The 18,851-nt window shown below is 41.4% G+C and overlaps 1 protein-coding gene and 1 non-coding gene across 3 annotated transcripts in view; both read left to right on the top strand.

The window, feature by feature from the left end:
- The window catches only part of NPSR1 (neuropeptide S receptor 1), a 147,447-nt gene that overhangs the window by 104,651 nt on the left and 23,945 nt on the right, over nt 1-18,851 (top strand). Inside the window, exons 4-5 of one of the 2 annotated variants that reach the window (XM_077775392.1) lie at nt 2,479-2,572; nt 8,748-8,949. In XM_077775392.1, the coding sequence (XP_077631518.1) occupies nt 2,479-2,572; nt 8,748-8,949 (296 nt within the window). The remainder of the gene's footprint in view (nt 1-2,478; nt 2,573-8,747; nt 8,950-18,851) is intronic. The other variant, XM_077775393.1, reaches the window with a different exon arrangement.
- Nucleotides 17,698-17,804, top strand: LOC144241043 (U6 spliceosomal RNA). The gene has a single exon (XR_013337954.1). It is a non-coding gene; the product is annotated as a U6 spliceosomal RNA (small nuclear RNA).

The following is an 18,851-nucleotide window of genomic DNA, read 5'->3' as shown; positions in this document are numbered from 1 at the left end:
ATTAAATTCAGGAATTTGAAATGGGGAGACTATTCTAGACTATCTTGATGAGTCCAAGTGTAATCATATATATCCTTTGTAAAAGAGAAGCGGGGCGGAGATTTGACAAACAGACAGAAGAGACATTGTAACCATAGACTCAGAGATGAGATAGGTGTGGCCACAAGTCAAAGAATACCAGTGGCCTTTTGCAGCTGAAAGAGACCAGGGATGGATTCTCCGCTGCGGCCAATGGAGGGAGGATGCCCTGCCAACGCCTTAATTTTTGACCCAGTGTAACTGATTTTGGACTTCTAGTCTCTAGAAGTGTAAGAAAGTGCATTTATGCTGGTTTCAACCACGAAGTTTGCGGTAACTTGTTACAATAGCCGTAAGGAGCTAATAAATTGTTTTTTTCCACTTTTATTTTATATCTTAGCTTATTTTTAATTTTTAAATGTCATGTCTCTATCAAAGTAAAAAACAAAAGAGATGTCTAAAATGACCAAATGGAAATACATAACAAGATTTCTTTCCTTCTACTCTCTCTTTGCACTCAACTCCCCAGATTTGTCCCTGGAATGTTTCCTAACTATATTCATAGTCATTTTGTGAACATTTTGTGGGATTTTGGGGACTCGTTACTTATTATTCAATCCTGTCCCTCGTCTAGAGTTCCTAATTTTTAAATAATGCCCAGTCAGCAGAAATGTTTCCTCAGGGAAGATTTTTCAAAAGATTATGTGATGTTATCCTTTCTTCTTTCGTATACATCTAAGAAAACTATTCTGTGCCTTGGCACAGAAATGATATTTACAAAATTCTTGGATCATAATTTTTCTTTCAAAACTCTGAACATGTTTTTATGCTGTTTTCTGGCATTTATTTTTGTAAAAATGAGGCATGACAATTTGAAATGCATTTCTTTTATGTAACCTTTCATTTTTTTACCCTGCCCACACGTTTGAAGACCCTTGAAATTAACTCCTGTTTTTGACCGTCTGAAAGTACATCTCTTTGTATTAACATTGCCTACTCCTCCAGGCACTCTTTATTGTGACCTTTTTCTTTTTGCTCCAAATTCTGAACTTGTGTTGGCCACCTCACTCAGCACAGTCAAAGACAGCTGAGATTCTTATGACCTTCTCATCAAGACATTCCATCCCATAGAGTTCTGCCCTTGGGGGCTTTCTTTCTCGTATTCCTTGAACGCCACCTACTATGCTGTTTGTGGCTGGCCTTAATAATTCTGAATTCATAGATCACACATAGAAATCTAGTTTTCTCTAAGAAGACAGTTGTGTAAATTTTTGGGTTAAATTTGACCAAAATTCTTCTCTTTGTCCATAGTGCATCTTTTTAGCAAGAGGAGAATTTCTTCTTATATCCCTCAGGAGAGCCTTCAGTCTCTCATCAGCCCTTAGAACCCCCTCCCTGTAATACCTTCCACAACATTCGTGCCAGGATGCATTTGCATCCTGTTATACAAATAAAAATAGTAGAGAACAATAATATAGTTGATTGTTATTTGTCTGAATGAGAGAATGAACAATAAGGCATAGATTCAGACAAAAGTTATTATCAAACTCATGACATTTCTATTTCGTTTTAGAAGGGATTCAGACACTCACCCTTAGACTTTGGTCTTTGAGTTATTCTTTTCTGCTCTGGAATTGATCCAAAGGTTACAAAGTGGAGATATGACTAGATTCTTGGTAGAAATGAGGCTTAAAGTTACCTGAAAATTTTCCACCTTGATCATTCTTTCAAAGATATTTCATTTAATTACATTTTGATTACGCTCTTCACATGAGAGATGTTAACCTATTTTATCCCAATTTCCTTCTCTGCAAACCATGCAAATAACACTGTACTCAAGATAATTAAAGGGCATGGGTAAGGTTAATAAAAGAGAGGGTGGGAAGGAGGAAGCGGGGGGGGGGGACCCAAACACAGACCGTAATGAATAGCTTTACTAGAGAAATGTAGGAGGAAGTGAGCTCTGAGACTATCGATGCAGATGGTGATAAATGATTCTAAACAGCACACGAGCTCCCGGAAGCCAGATCCCTTCCATTGTCTCTCAACAACTCATACTGATAAAAGGCAAATGAACGTTTGTTTCTAATTATTCTGGAATGTCAACGGTGGCAGGGAAAATTAAGTTAGTTTTAAAAGTCAATTACAAACAAATGTACCATGCAAATGTCGAGAGACTCTGATCCTGAGAAATGGAGTCTCCAAGAAGCCAAGTGAATGACTGAGGAAGAATGAGCTGGAAGCATTCTCGCAGGCCATGACTAGCAATGACAGGTGAAGCACCAAGAACGACAATCTGCTTGTAGACACAGGGAGTCAATCATTTCTCTCCCTAACCCAAACTTCACCCCTCCCTAGATTTGGTGCGCAGCTTTCTCAATAGCACAGAAGTCTTCATCCCATTGTGTGGATTCCCTCACTTCTATGAAATCATGCAGCCCCTCTCGTTTCTCTCTTCAGGTTGTGCTGCTCTATGCCTCTACTTATGTCCTGGTGTCCCTCAGCATAGATAGATACCATGCCATCGTCTACCCCATGAAGTTCCTGCAAGGAGGTGAGCTGGCTCAACCAAGCCTTATTCTGTAAGAAATCATCTTTGGGTGAGAGTGAGATTTTTTTCACTAATATTGCCCTCTTCATAATGGCTCTTTCCTCCTACTTTCCCCTGCTTTACTTTCTTTCTACTTCATGGGTCTGATTGTCCACAAAGACGTAGAAAGACAGGCAGAATGCCTGGGGAAATGTTGATGGTTCCCATGGATGGTCAAGAGCCACTAGGGAAGGCAGTTCGCTGGGCCCTCTTTGTGACCATTTACCTTGACCCTAATGCCTCTGGCTTTTTCCTTTAAAGCAGTGTTGACACATATACCTCTCCTGAGAAATGAATATTCCCACTTCAACTTGCTCATTTTCCAGAAACAAGCACCTTGCCCTCTGTACTCCAAACCACAGAAATAACTGGGAAGATTATTTTAGTTCATAATAATACTGGAAACAAGGAAAAACTCTCCTTGATCCAGTGAGAGTGAGGAATCCCCAGAAGAAGGAAGCAGATGGGTCAAAGGGCAGGCTGAAGCCACACCACTGACAGTACCCACAGTCAACAGTAATGTGGATAAAGTGTTAAGATTGTGTAAAGGCCCAAGGCAAGAAGGACTCAAGGAAACTATCAGGGTGATTTCTGGAGCACAATGAGGAGAGTCAATCACTGCATGTTTCCCCTCCTTCTGGCCTCTCCTGCCCTAGAGAGGCCACAGAGATCCTAATCATGCGGATGCTGGATTTGAAGAGACAGAGTTGAGGGTCTTGGGAATCAATGAGTCCTTGGAGGGATAATGCGTACCTAGTCATGAGGCTAATTATCTATTACTCTGCCCATGAGCAGAGCCCACTTTATTCCATGACCCCTGAAAGCAAGTAATAACCCAATGTTTAGCGACCCATACCACTCTTTCTCAAGCAGGCTATGAAAACTTATAAAATGGAGAACTTAATGTGAAATCTTGACTACAAAGATGAGGTGCAAATATAGAAAATAGGACAAAAGCCAAAGTGTGGAAAATAGATAATACTTTAAAATACCATTCTGCAGAGTTTACAGCTAAGAAAGCAAAATGAACAGAATAAGCAGAACCTTGGAATAAGTAGAATTAATGTCAACAGATACTATTGAATATATTAGATAATATTGGCATAGACCCTTTGAATGGCAGGTAAACAATATCTAATTAAAATATAAAATGTGCCATTTGACATAAGAATTCTACTTTTTGGTATCTTCTCTTGACAAACACCCACATGCATGCATGTATGCACATATGTTGTTTATCGTAACGTTGCTTAGAATAGCAGGAATTCCCTCACTGGAAGAATGGCTGGCTAACCTATGTAGAAGCTTCAGTAGCTTAGATTTATTGATTGCATACTATATTCCATTCATGACTCTAAGCTTTTTATGCATGTTAAGTACTTTAATTCTTACAACATCTCTCGGAGATAGGTGCTATTATTATCTGAATCTTACAGTTGGGACAATTGCAATTCAGAGTACTAAAGTAACTTGCTCAGGATCACACAGCTGGTAGGTGTAGGGGTAAGACTTGAACCCGAGACAGCCTGGGTGTCTTTGACTACCATATCCTGCCTTACTGAGACATTGAGAGCCATGGACAGTAAAGAAAGAAAAAGTAATAAGCAACCGCTTGCAATTACATACCAACCAGTCCTCACTTCTGGGGATGGGATTTGGACTAGTCATAATGACCACAGGGACTTACATACAAGAAGGTGTATTGATGAGTTATGTGCAGTTAAAACAAATTTAAAAATAGAATTTGCACCCATTTTAGGCTTTCTCTAGGGTTGTCTTTGTTTCGCTGTGTGTGTGTGTTTGTGTGAGAGAGAGAGAGAGAGAAATTGAGAGAGAGAGAGAAGGTATGTGACCAGCACTGAGCGTTCTGGACACTACCATTGCCTCAGCAATCATGATAAAGATGGAAGCAGGGAGTGGGATGAAGGGAAATGGGAGAAACACTTTATGTTCTATACGAAAGTGTGATATACGTATTCATTCATCTATTCATCTATGCCCAGTAGGCCCCAGGAAGGTTTGGGCGGCGCGTACAGGAAACATATACATCAGAGTATCTCAAAGTGCAGAAATATGAGTGAAGGGAAATCATATAAGAAAACATGTGAGAGGTGTTTCAGGACATTTGGTAGAAGGCGGAGGCTTAGGGAATCCATAGCCAGAAGGGAAACATGGTTAGTTTCCTGTGTCACCATATTCATTGGGTAAAAAAAAAAAAATCATCTGCTCATAGCAGATATAACTAGTTCTAGAAGACACCACAGTATTGTGAACAGTGTCCTAAATTACAGAAAAGGCAGGAATGAATATCATAGTGTTCGGTTAAAGATGTAAAGTAATTTATTTCCTCACTACAAAATTCATAGAGGTTCAGTGTGGAGCACTTGGAAAATAATCATCTCCAATGGCTTCGGGGAAAGATGAAAGTTGGAAACGGAAATTAGCCATTTTCCCTTTCTTTCTGCCAATTCCACTGAAGTCATGGAAGAGACATAGAAATAGAGGAGACTTAGGGTTCCTGGGTGTTTCAGTAGGTTAAGAGTCTGATCTCGGCCCAGGTCATGAACTCATGGTTTGTGAGTTCAAGCCCCGTGTTGGGCCCTGTGCTGGCAGCTCAGAGCCTGGAGCCTGCTTCGGATTCTCTGTCTCCTTCTCTCTCCACCCCTGCCCTGCTCGTGCTCTGTCTCTGTCTCTCTCAAAAATAAGAATAAACATTAAAATTTTTAAAATAATAATAGTTAAAAAAAAAAAATAGAGATGACCAGCAGCTGGGTGGGACCCAAGGAAAGAAGCCATCTAAATCCCAGTAACTTCCGGGAATTTTCAGCACACATGGGTGCCACGCCCCTAGGAAAGCTGTATTGGCTGTGTAGGAGTTTGGGGGTGAGGTATAGGTGAGAACAAGGAACCCTATGCTACAGTCTCTTGATGCCACAGCTCATTGGATTTTAAGGGCAGGCCTGAGGGGCAGGACTAAGGGTTTACATCACTGAACAAAGAGATGACAACAGAAAGCCATTCCCCACCGGGCAGCACACCTTGTGGAGAACAGAAGCACATGAAAGCCACATAGAGTCACACGTGGTTCAACTAAACCAAAGGAAGGAGAGGGGAAGGGCAGGCCACATTTCCCTGATATTTTTACTGCTTTTTACTAAAGTGGTAGTTTCCTGAGCCCAGCAACTCCAGAGAAGCTGACATTTCAAGGCTCTTCAGGATAAATAAAGATGAGAACAATTAGGAAAGCATCCATTAATAATGAAGAGCAATATGTCATACCAGATATTAAAACATAATATAAAAGTTTGATAGTTTAAAAAAACATGCTACTGAAACCAGAATAATGTATGTAAAGCATATAGAATAACAAATCAGTTAGAAAAGAATTAGTTATTCGGTATATGGTGTTAGTATAGTTGTCTGGCCACTTAAAAAATATTAGACTGCTATCTGTCACAGCTAATTATAAAGTAAATGCCAGTTGGATTGAAAAAGTAAAAATTTTAAACTCAATGAATATGAGTAAAACTTTTTTTTTTTTGTGAGGGAAAGATCTTCCTAAGAATAACACCCAAAGCAGAAACAATAAGGGAAATAAATGTTGTTCTCATTACATCGAAACATTAAATCTCTTTATACAAATAATAAATATTGTACACATACTTAAGAAGCAAAATGACAAATAGAAAATATTTGTATTTTCTATTACAAAGGGGTAATATTGTTTTTGTAAAGAACTGTGGGGCAAAGAAGTAAGAACATACCAATAGAAAAAGTGGGCGAAGAACATGAACAAATTATTAAGAAACAAAGAAAAATGAGTGGACATATACAGAAATGCTCTGTTGGACCACTAACTGAAGAATTGCAAGAATTAAACATTTGGATATGAAATTTTACCAGTGAGGTAACAAGAGTAAGAAGAGGAATCCTCTCGGGGTTGGGAGGGTGTAAGGAATTAGTCATGTCTGTACACTTCTGGTGGAAGCCATACTTTGTAGACACTTCTGGGAGAAACTTAATAATATTTGCCAAAATCTGTTTCTATGAGTTTATCCTAAGGCAACAGCAGTACAAAGAGATACATAAAAATTATTTGTAATAAAAATAATTTGAAACAATTGAAATACTTAATAATAGGCTATCGATAAAATTGCAGTTTAGTGGAACTGGGTGGGGGTAGGGATAAAATTACAGTTTAGTGTAATGGTGGGGGTCTGAAATTTATCAGTGCTTTTCAAATTAGATTTCACACACTGGCCCTGGAGGGCTCTTTTTGTAGACTTGCTCCAAGACAGATCTGGAAGCTTCTGGCTGTCACCCAGCCTCAACATGAGCTCCCCGGGCATCCTGCACTGGGCTCAGGATAAAATTATATTTGATAAAAGGCTTTCACTGCCTGAAAAAGTCTGAATGCCACTTGTATAGATGTAGACATGAAAAGATGTCATAAAATTTTTTGACAAAGATTTTCTTGATGTGAAAAGATGGCCATAAAATTCTTTTCAGGGAAAAAATTAGGTTGAAAAGCAGCATATAAGCTATGTTCTCATTTTTATACATGTAATCTATCTATTATATATGAATGCACTATCAAAATTTAGTCTGGTTATTTCTGGGTGGTGCCACTATGGACTTTTCTCCCCCTTCTTTTTGTTTCTATTTCTCTTCTAGTATTTCTTTGCTTTTTTTTTTTTTTAACATTTATTCATTTTTGAGAAACAGAAAGAGACAAAGCATGAGTGGGGGAGGGGCAGAGAGAGGGAGACACAGAATCCAAAGCAGCCTCCAGGCTCTGAGCTGTCAGCACAGATCCCAACACGGGGCTCGAACCCATGAACCATGAGATCATGACTTGGGCCGAAGTCGGACGCTCAACCAACTGAACCACCCAGGTGCCCCTCTGCTGGTATTTCTGTAATTATCGTGTGTAACTTCCGTTACTAAAAGCAAAGAAGGTATGCTTGACGTATAAAAGGTAGAGGCTAAGACAGAAGTACAGAACTGGACAAGAGGTTATGGAATGAGAATCTAACTTTCTATGGGTAGGAGACACAGGCCACTTTGAAGGTAACAGAAGATGGCCTACCTAATACCCAGACTGCATTTCATCTGTTCTGTCCCTGAGTGTTAAGCCCCAAACGGTCACTCTTTATGGCAGGTGGGCTCCCCTGGCCAGAAGGTCAACAGTCTTGCCACTGCGGTGTGTTTGCTGGTGACACATCTGGCTGTGGAATAGCCTAAGACTGGGGACTTCCTGGTATAGCCCAGAACCCGTATGAGAAAAGTAATTCCAAGCATGTGCCCTGGGTGGACTTTGGGGAAACATTTTTAGTACCTTGGTGGAATTAATTCTAAAGCAGTTTCCTATTCTTTGAATTTGATCACTTCCTTGCCCATCCCTTTCACAAGTGAATACGTTGTTAACCCATCAAGTGGAGTCTGAGTGGGGCCCAGGAGTTGCAAATCACTCTTAAAAGTCCAGGCTCTAGGACCTACAGAAGAAGATAAAATTTGAATTTTAAACAGTGAAAGAACAAAAGCATTCAGGAACAGTTACTTATGGTGTCAAGGTCTGCAGAAACCCAGCAGGTATCACATCTATCTGATCAAGAGAAAAAGTCCTCCAGCCATAGCACTTGCTCCCTCAATCCCATCCTGCTCTGTGCCTATTTTCTCACGAAATTCCCACTGCTCTCTTTCTACCCAGAATTTTCCTTGATTCCTCCAGGAACCAACTCCCTTACATCGTCAACCACATCATAGTAGGTTCCCTCCACCCTCTGCCTCCTGAGATCCCTGGTCCTCCTGACATCTCTGAATAGGATGCTTCTCAGCCTTCTTTCTGAGAACATCAAGGCGGGAGGGTGGTGTTGACATTTTTCTACCTCCCTGGACCACTTCTGGCTCACTTCTCCTCCTTTATTGCACGTGCATTGGTCTGTTCCTTTGATGCTCATGCTATCATGATTACCTTCTACAATGTTCCCTCTCTGTCTGACCACACAGCCACGCTCCTCGCCCAGCGAAGATGTCAGACACTATTCTCGGCCTCTTTCTCACCTTTCATACTGTCCTCATATTGGGTGCTTTGATGTCTACATGGACAAACCATCCAACTTCTCTTTCCTTTGAGCAGAAAAACAAGCCAAGGTCCTCATCATGATTGCCTGGAGCCTCTCGTTCCTCTTCTCCATTCCCACCCTGATCATATTTGGGAAAAGGAAACTCTCTAATGGTGAAGTGCAGTGCTGGGCACTGTGGCCCGATGACTCCTACTGGACCCCATACATGACCATTGTGGCCTTCCTGGTGTATTTCATCCCTCTGACAATCATCAGGTAAGGGACCTGCAGTCCAGACCCATGTCTTTCCTGGTGCACCAATTCCTACTCTCCTCCCCTACAGGCCTTTCATTATTCCTGGTGTCCTTGAGGGAAGTGGCCAGACCACAAGATTTCATCTAAAGCTACTGTGTGTCAAGCCCAGCTTCTCCAAAGTGGAGTAAAAGAAGGGAACTAATATTTTCTGAGTATGTGCTATGGGACAAGCATTGTGCTGAGTGGTTAACAATTGTCCCATTAACCATATTACAACTCGATGAAAGAACTACTGTTATCTGCATTTTATGTGTGGTAAAATTCAGGCTCAGCGAGGTCCAGTAACCTACCCAACTTTGCACAAGATTTAAACATGGGTTTTTCTGATTTCATGCCTGTTTTTTCTCCTTTAGTATGTAGTCTTTCAAATATAAGACAGAGAACCAGTTTCAGAGACATTATAATTGAAAAGATAGGCAAACTAGAAACAAAACTGAAAAAAAAAGGGGGGGGAAAGGCAATGTACACAAAAACTATGCTAGAAAGTATGTGCAGTGAGGTCAGGTAATGGCAGGGCACATTTGTTGGAAGCCGCCGTTGAAGGAGAGAAGAATTCAGATAGGGGAAGGGAAAGGAGAGAGGAAAGCAGGCTCCCTGGTGACTGGGGGTTAGAGTAAGTGTGGTGACAGGGAAAAGGGCAGGCAGGCGCTGTCAGTGGGGGAAAGGAGAAGCTGGCAATAAGCTCTTTCTGGTGGGTCTGGTGGTGTGAGGCTCGGTTATAAAGGGCCTTAACCACCAAGCCATAGGAAGTTTCCTTTGTTCTGCAGCCAATGGCGGCCATTGATGGTCTTTCAGCAGAGAAAACCACAGCCACCTGGAGAGGCAGGTCTCGCTAGTCATATGGCAGGATTACTTCTGACAAAGTGGCTCTGCATGGGTGGGTAGTATGGGAATAGGGAGATGCTGGCCTGTTGGATGTGTGCATGGCCGGGCGGATTCTGCACCTTTTGAGTGTCCCCAGGCTTGCCCTGGTGTGTCCCCTAATTTCCCTTGGTTGAAGGAAGATCAGCCTTTGGTTTCGGATCATATAAATAATGATGCAATAAAAATCTTTACATTTACATTTTTTCATGAGTCCTTGATTATTCCTTCAGAATCCATTCTAGTGGAATTCTTAGATCAAAGATGATGCTCATTTTAAGACTTAAGATGCATAGTCACAAACTGCCCTAGAGAAAAGGTGTATTCCTGCCAACAGCAGAAAAGAGCTCTGAGTTTTCTTCCCCTGACCCAGTGGAAGATGACACCACTTCTTTATTAAATCTTTGTCAAGCATAGAGGTTTTGGAAAGATATCTCACTGTTTTGATATCCATTTCTTTGACTATTAATTGTTATGCGCATTAAGTATTTTTCAAGTGTTTTCTGACATTATATGGGAATCACGTATTCTTGCTCGTTGCTCATCTTTAGTCTCATAAAATACCAAAGCTGGAAAAATGTTATCCATCACATAGTCCAGCCCCCAAATGTTTCATAAAAGCAGGCTTAGGGCAAAAAGAAGCAAAATGACTCACCCAACACCTGCCCAGAGGTGGAGCTAGGCAGGGCAGTGATCCCATAGCCAGCCGAGCAGCCTTGCTGATGCTAGAGGTTGCCCAGTCATCTCTGCTGAATTGACAAATTGACATCTTCGTTATTTCATCATACTGCCTCCTCTCTACCAAGCTGAATTTGGGAGGAATCCTGAAGGAAAGATGAAGGGTATCTAGACAACCAATCAAAGGTAAGTCATAGCATCGTTGGAAAGGAGCACATGGAAGAGGAGGGCGGCTAGTCGCAGGGGTAAGCATTTGGGAGGAAGTGGCTTCCGCTGTCTGTCACAGGCAACTAATGCGTAGATTTCAGTGGCAGGGTATGTCCGTGTTCTCTCCTGATTGATTTCCCATCAGTTCACAAAATCAGTCCAAACCCCTGCTTAGCAGGGTGAATACAGTATGTGAATCACGTGGCTCCCAGCGCGCTGTCTGGCCAGATCCGACCCGCGGCTCTTTCACTGTCCCTAGCAGCTTCTCCCGGCCAGGACCTCTCAAACTTGCCTATAGCCCAACTTGTGTGTTCTTGTAGTGTCCTTGGAAAAAGCTAAGTATAATTTGATGCTGAAGGGATGATTTTTAAAAGCAAGTTTCACTCACCCCTCATCAAAGTACAGCCTCCTTAAATCCTTCCCCTTGCTCCCTAGCTGTGGTAGAATGATGGAGCTTCAGAATGACCACCCTCCAACCTTGAGTTTTTCTGAAGGGTTTCCTATCTGCTCAGTTATGAGCTTTGCTCTTCATGGTCAGGATCCTCCTGTTGAAGAAAGAGCTTCTCTCAGGGGCATATGGTTCCACCGCCATCAGCTCCTTCACTCTTTTTCTTCTTCGTCTTCGTCTTTGTCTTCTTCGTCTTCTTCGTCTTCCCCTTCTCCCTTCTCCTCTTCTTCCTCCTTCTCCTTTTTAGCTTGAGAGAGAGAAGGAGAGAGTGGGGTAGAGAACCAGGGCGGGGGGCAGGGACCCAGAGAATCCTATGCAGGCCCCACGCTCAGCATAGAGCCAGACCGGGGGCTTGATCCCACAACCCTGGGATGATGACCTGAGTGAAAATCAAGAGTCCAATGCTCAACTGACTGAGCCACCCAGGCACCCCTCTTACTCCCTTCTTTACCCAAGACCAGGTCCAAATAGAATCTTGTGAGGAATTTATCTACTTATCGTTGTCCAGCTAGCCCCTTGGATAACTCCCTACAATTTCATATCTCTCAGAGCTAAGGTTCACCATTGTTGTTTTCTCCCTTCTTAATTATACTTTTGATCCTTGAGTTTGATTCGGTTGCTTATAGTTCTTTTAGGTAAAGTTAAGCTTTTTAATTCCACGCTTAAGTAGACAAAAGAAACAACTCAAATAAGGCATTTCATTCACTTTATGAACCATGCCTCATGCTTCATTGTTCTTCAGGCATGATACACACCTACATATATATATATATATATATATATATACACGCATACATACATCCGTGCCAAACTGAGAGGCAAAAAATACATATATCATTGTTTTAACTTGTATTTTTTTCATTACAGATGAGATTTTTTTCTANCGAAAGTCAGACGCTTAACCGACTAAGCCACCTAGGCGCCCCAAAATATGAGATTTTAAAAGTTTAATATTATTATTTTTCTTTTTAAAATAAATTACATATTCTATTCCTTTACCCATTTTTCTCAACTTTATTTTGTTTTCTCTATTCTTTATTTTCAAAGATATTCTTTAAGTAATGAGATTTTCCTGTTTTCAGGCACTGAAGATATTTCCCTAGTTTGTCATTTGCCTTTTCATTTTGAATATGGTTTTATTTTGCTTTCAGTTAATATGACTAACATAATTATGAAAGGAGAGACAGCATGAATAACAAAAATTAGAAATGAGAAAGTCAAATGACTAAATTTAAAAAGTTAAAAGAATTGTAGGAAAGCATGTGCAAACTTCATATCAATGCAGGAGAAACTATGAATGAAATGTATATGACTTCTCTCTAATACATCCGCGGTTCACACTGTGGCATGTGCACATTTACCTGTGTTTTTCTTTACATTATTGCCTTCCGTTTCTTTCTTAGGAAATCGCCTCCTGCAAATACTTATCTCTACTTTGATTTAACTGAAAAAAAAATTTTTTTAATGTTTTATTTTGGGGGGGGAAAGAGAGAGACCTAGCATGAGCAAGGGAGGGGCAGAGAGAGGGGAAGACACAGAATCCTTAGCAGACTCCAGGCTCTAAGTTGTCAGCACAGAGCCTGACACGTGGCTTGAACCCATGAACTGTGAGATCATGATCTGAACCAAAGTGGGATACTTAACTGACTGATCCACTCATGAGCCCTGATTTAACTTTTTAATGCTTTATTATTTTAGTTATTTGAAAATAATTTCAGTGTTGGGAGTACATTACAAATGTCACTTTAAAAAAAACATATTTGATTTGATTTGCCAATTGACCCAATAGCATTTATTTTTGATGTTACATAGGAATTAGAGATCTGAATTAATTTGTTTTTTTTTTTTATATGTTGGGTCATTTGTCTTCACACCATTTACTGAATAATCTATCTTTTCTCCATGGTATGAAATAGAAATTCTATCATCGGCATATTTATAATCATAAATACTGTCATGGTTTCTGAACTTGTTAGTTTCTTCAGTTTGTTTTTATCTTCTTTTCTCTCTATCTGGAAAGATATTCTTAAACAATACCTTTTTCTTTTTTTATGTGCTGCAAATATGTCTCTAGTTTGTCATTTGCTTCTTCACCTTATTTTATTTTATTTTATTATTTTTTTACATTTATTTATTTTTAGGAGACAGAGTACGAGTGGAGGAGAGGCAGAGAGAGGAGACACAGAATCCATAGCAGGCTCCAGGCTCTGAGCAAATGTTCAGCACAGAGCCTGATGCGGGGCTCGAACCCATGAGCTGTGAGATCATGACCTGAGCCGAAGTCAGACGCTTAACTGACTGAGCCACCCAGGCACCCCATCTTCTTCATTTTAAATATGGTTTTATTTCCAGTTAATCAGAATTGCCATAGTTAAGAAAAGAAAGAACACAGAAATAAGTAGGTTAGGTGCTTTTTCGCCACTACTACCACATTGTTTTATTATAACTTTATATACATTTCATATCTGTTAGAACAAGATGGCTTGTCTTTCTCAAAGGTCCCCTGGCTATTTCAAGGGAGTTACTGACGCTCTTCCCTTCACCCACTTCTCCAGCCATAGCAAACAAGGATGTCTCTCGCTCCTCTCATGTCTGTGAGATGTCCTTTCTGCACATCATTCCTTATGCCTGAACATTCCTCCACACTCACCCTGCCTTGCTTCTGAAAACTCAGTTCACATTCTTCATGTCTTCCTCCACATACCAATGCCACACGGAGCTGCCAGTCCTGGGCCAAATAGTGCCTCAGGTGTTCCCTCGTAGCCTCCGACCTCAGCTTGTCTCTGTCGCCATGAAGGCTTTGAGGTAGTATCATCACCTGCTTATGTGGCTGTATCTCTTGAGTATAGAACTTTGTCTCTTAATTTCTGGATTCCAAATCCGACATGCTATATAGGCCCAAGTGATAAACTGCACCAATCATAGGACAGAGGAGCCATGTCACTCACACACACACACACACACACACACACGCCTATTATGGAAATTTCTGGCTATTGAGTAACTAGATCAGTTTCTGGCATATGGTAGATCCTTCATTGATATTGGTGAAAGGAAAGAAGGGAGGGAGAAAGGAAAGAAGGGAGAGAGGAAGAAAGGCAGAGAGGGAGGGAAGAAGACAGGAAGAAGGAGCTGTACTCTCTGCGGCAAACGTTCATGAGAGCTGCGTATGAATAAAGATTTAGCTGCCCTGTCATTAATTAAATCAGGCTCCCAGGACTTGAAATCACAGTGACTGACAATAAAGGCAATACAGTGTTTTTCTGGGTCAACACAACTCCTGTTATTTAAAAATTACCTTGACACGATTGTCTAACTGCTGCCGGGGAGGTTATTAGCCCCAGTGTAATTGCTTTACTTTAGCTGTGGTTATTTTCTTGTGATTTAATTGATTTCTCATTCTTATATCAATTTTATCTCTGTGACATAAAGATAGAGACATAAAAGATCCATGGCCAATGATTGCAAAGTAATAAGTGGAAAAAAGCACATTTGTCATAGAGTACTGATTCGCGTTACATGAAAAATAAACCCATCTAGTTTGCTTGGGGAATGGAGTTCCGATGGTGGGAAAGCCCTGTGCTAAGGTTGGTACAGCCCAGTAGAGTTCATGGCCATGGTGGGTAAAAGGACCCAGGGGCTGACCAGCACTGTCCCTGGGCATGAGGTCCAAGGTCAAGGAGAATGACCCATCATACTAGTAAAGGAAGTGACATAATATATATGTTACCTGAGGGGTGGCAAGAGTTATACCTTTTGAAAAGGCATTCTCACTGATTTGCTAGGTTAGGGTAGATGTTTGTGACTTGTTTTCCAATATCCATTCCACAAGAAGCCCCTCATAGCAGCCTCTCCCCTCAGCATGTGAATAGTTTGGGAATCACTACGTGACCAATTCTAGCCAATGAGATGTGAAGGAGTGTCTTTTGATGAGCTTTGGGAAAAGATTTCCTCATTCTTAGGGAAGAAGCCCAGAAGTGGACAGTGCCTCATCTTCTGGGCATTGCTGTCTCTGCACTGACACCTAGAACTGCTGCAGTCTGACTCGGGAAGACCCTTACCCTGAAAAGAAAAGAGACAGGGATGGAAAGAATGCAGATTTGACCCTTTGAAGTTCAATTATGGAAGATAAGACACATCCTAATTGCTCAGAACAATTTGAGTTGGGAATTTTCTGTAACTTGCGACAAAAAGCGTCCTGACATCCAGCTGTCCATACTTGCTGGTCCAGACATCAGTGAATTCTGAACTACTGAAGTCACCAGAGTGAACGCTTCTGAGAAATCTCAGTTAATTCTGTGGTGCCAAGTGAGTTAGTAAAGGCATTCCTTTGACTTTCTCTGTCCTCGGAGCCCATGAAACGGTGCCAATGGACTGTGTATATCAGAACTCTCACGTTTCTCTTAGTTTCTTAAGTATCACGCTGTTTCTACGCTTTCCCCCCAAAGTTAGATCTGCCTTCATGTCTCCCAGAGCCCAAAGACACAGATCCTGACCCCTTGCCTCTTCCCATACATTAGTTATTTCTAGAAATACATAATACATGTAGGACACCACCTTCTGCCAGACCCTGGACCAGGCAAGGGGGATACAGAAATGACAAGACATACATCCTGTTTGAATTTAAGAATCTTCTTGTATAACAGAGAAGGCAGCCAATTAAGAAAGGTGTTACAACAGTGTGGTGAGTGGTATGGTAGGGTTAATAGAGAGCCCCCTTAGGTGATCCACAGCAGAGATGCTAAGCTGGCCTAGGAATCAAAGAAGGCATGCAGTAAATAACTAGAACCATATATAGCACGTGTAACCCAATACAGCCCCCAGAGGAGCCTGTGCACCCTCCTTAACAAGTATGTTAACAAGTTGGTTAACAGCCCTTAAAGTCCGAGGACCCAGGCTACAGTCCCATCTTCTAGTTGTGTGAACACAGACAAGTCACTGAATCTCTCAAATCTGAAGTCTGACCCCAAGAACAAGTCAGGGCACTTATTATATATTCTTGTATTACTCTACATTTTATCTTCATATGATTTTGCTCCTCTATAATCATGTATTACTGTGTCCTCATTTTATTATTGTCTATCTCCACAAATACAATGTGAGCTCCATGAAGGGTAGGACTCTGTTTTTTTTCTGCCATGGTATCCACAGTGGCTCAACAGGTGCCTGATACAAAGTACGTGTTCAAATGCATATAGTGGAGTGAATTAATTAATGAAGGAGAGAGACCTTTTCAACTAAGGAATATCCTTAAAGCCCCTGCTTGGAGAAGAGGGGGAAAAAAAGCCTGTCCAGTGAAGTAAAACCCCCCCTACCTGTCCTCTCTATGGCTGACTTCTACTGCAACCTTCAGAGCACAACTGGACACCATCCTCAGGCCCCAAAGCTTAGGCAGAGATGTGGCCTTAGGCTCTGTCTGACTCTGAAGGCATATGGCAACAAGATTGCAGTGGACATCTATCAACTCCCCAACCTTGTGCTGGGTTCTGCAGGGGTCAGGCACCTGTAGTCTGAATGGGGTGCTCTCTGTTGTGTCTCATAAGAAGAGTAAAGGTTTTGTTCTGTTTCCTGGACACTTCTTACACATAATCCAGACTCTGAATGAAGGAACTAGGTTCAGGCATCCTCCTAAGAGTCCTGCAAGGTTTGCTCTAGCTTAGGCTCTCACTCCCCACCCCTCCACCATGAGCTGCCTCTATAAAGGAAAGGAAAGAAAATGCATCTGTGTCTGGATAGTCTTCCGTAAAATCAACAATTCAGCCTGCCAGTTACAGATAAGGGATACTTTCCTCAATCTAGGTGATCTTTCCATTTTCAGATTTCTAAGGAGCTTGAAGAAAAGGTGTGCTTGTCAAGAGAATGGAAATAGATTGAGGACATGGAAGAAGTTGGACCAAAAGAATGGAGATCCTATTCTTTAGCTCTGTTTCTGCAAATGGGCTATTTATAGATCTGCTGATCTTCAGGACATGATCACCATAGACAAGACTCAGTGTAACCAGTATCATACTAACATGGAAACCCCAAGGAAGAGGGAGCTAATTATCACTGAGGAACAAGGACAGCTCAGAAAGTTTTCATAGCAAAGTGAAATACCGAGAATGGGCTTTAAAATGCATTTCAGTGAGAGAGCAAAGTGGACGCAGACAGACGGAAGGCACTGGAACTCAGATTCACCCAAAGTCAACTTCATGTGAAGCATGGAGTCAAGGTTAGTTTTGTTGGCCTGCTCCTATTGGCCGCTCCCATCACTGATATGGAGAAATGTCATTGAGAGTCAGTGGGGTGGAAGGAAGCAGGATGATGATGGTAAAGGTAAGGAAGGCAGAGGCAGATTGTGGGAGGCTTTGGATGCCCTGCGCAAGAGACTGGATGCCATTTGTAGGAATGGGGAGATAAGCCAGAGACTGACTCTGTGTCCTAGAGTGCCACCTTGATGGCAGCATGGACATTCAAGATGGTAGCTAAGTAGAGGCATTAGAAGATCACAATAATCAGGCAAGAGGTCACAAGGGGAGCTCATTGGGGCATCACACATACTGAAATTAGAATCATACAGAGAAGATTAGTATGGTCCTTACATGAAGATGACATGAATATTCATGAAGGCTTCCATACTTTTAATGGGTATAGAGCTTCACTTAGCGAAACTGATAAATTCTGGAGATGGATGGTGATGATGGTTATACAACAATGTGAATGTACTTCATGCTGCCAAACCATGCACTTAAAAATGACTAAACTGGTAAATTTTGTTATGTTTATTTTACCACAATAAAAAAAAATTGTCAGGGCACCTGAGTGGCTCAGTTCATTGGGCATCCAGCTCTTGATTTTGGCTCAGGTCATGATCCCAGGGTCATGGGATTAAGCTCCTAAGTCGGGCTCTGCTCTGACTGTGCAGAACCTGCCTAGGATTCGCTCTCCTCCAGCCCCCTCTCTGTCCCTCTTCTTTGTGTGTTTGTTCAGTCTCTCTCTCTCAAATAAATAAACATTTTTTTTAATTGTCAAAGTACTAAAAAAAGAGGTTGTAAGGATCTGGATTGATGCTGAGGAGCAGGAATGGAGAGGAAGGAACAAATCATGGAGCCATTTTGGATGGAAAGTCCATAGAACTTGCTGATGAAAGGAATGAGAGGAGGAAGGAGACAAATATAATTCAGAGATTTCTCTGATGCATGACTGCTCTGCTCTCAGAAGTGGCCTGATTTGGGTAATAAAGGGACACCCTACCTATTAGGAGCTGTTTTGCACTTGCCTGGCTGGTCCTAAGTAGATTGGGTGGGGAAAACTTAGTCTTAAACCACTAACACATAAGACCTTCCTTAATTTTCCATTGTGTATATGGCAGGTGGTCAATGAAAATTTCAATTATTGATTGATTTAGCACTGAGGTTGCAATTATAATACATAATTAATGTTTCATGGTGGTTGTAACCTTTCCTTATATTTCATTTCCTGGTGAAAAAGTTTCCCTGCTGCAACAAATGTCCAACTTAGGGTAAAGAATAGACTCACAAGTAATTTTTTTCTCATTTCTTCTTTAAAGTAGACATACAAATTCCAGAAAATTCTCTGGACAGGTATATGAGAAGGAGTGAGGATGCTCCAAAAAGGTCCCAAGCTCACCTGGAGCCTTCAGAGCAGTACAGTGAGAATAGGAAAAGCA

This window comes from Crocuta crocuta, unplaced genomic scaffold (genome assembly GCF_008692635.1).
Source record: "Crocuta crocuta isolate KB4526 unplaced genomic scaffold, BGI_CrCroc_1.0 scaffold197, whole genome shotgun sequence".
NCBI classification, from domain to species: Eukaryota; Metazoa; Chordata; class Mammalia; order Carnivora; family Hyaenidae; genus Crocuta; species Crocuta crocuta.
The sequence above is the reverse complement of the archived record's forward strand: the minus strand, read 5'-3'. Positions and strand labels throughout refer to the sequence as shown.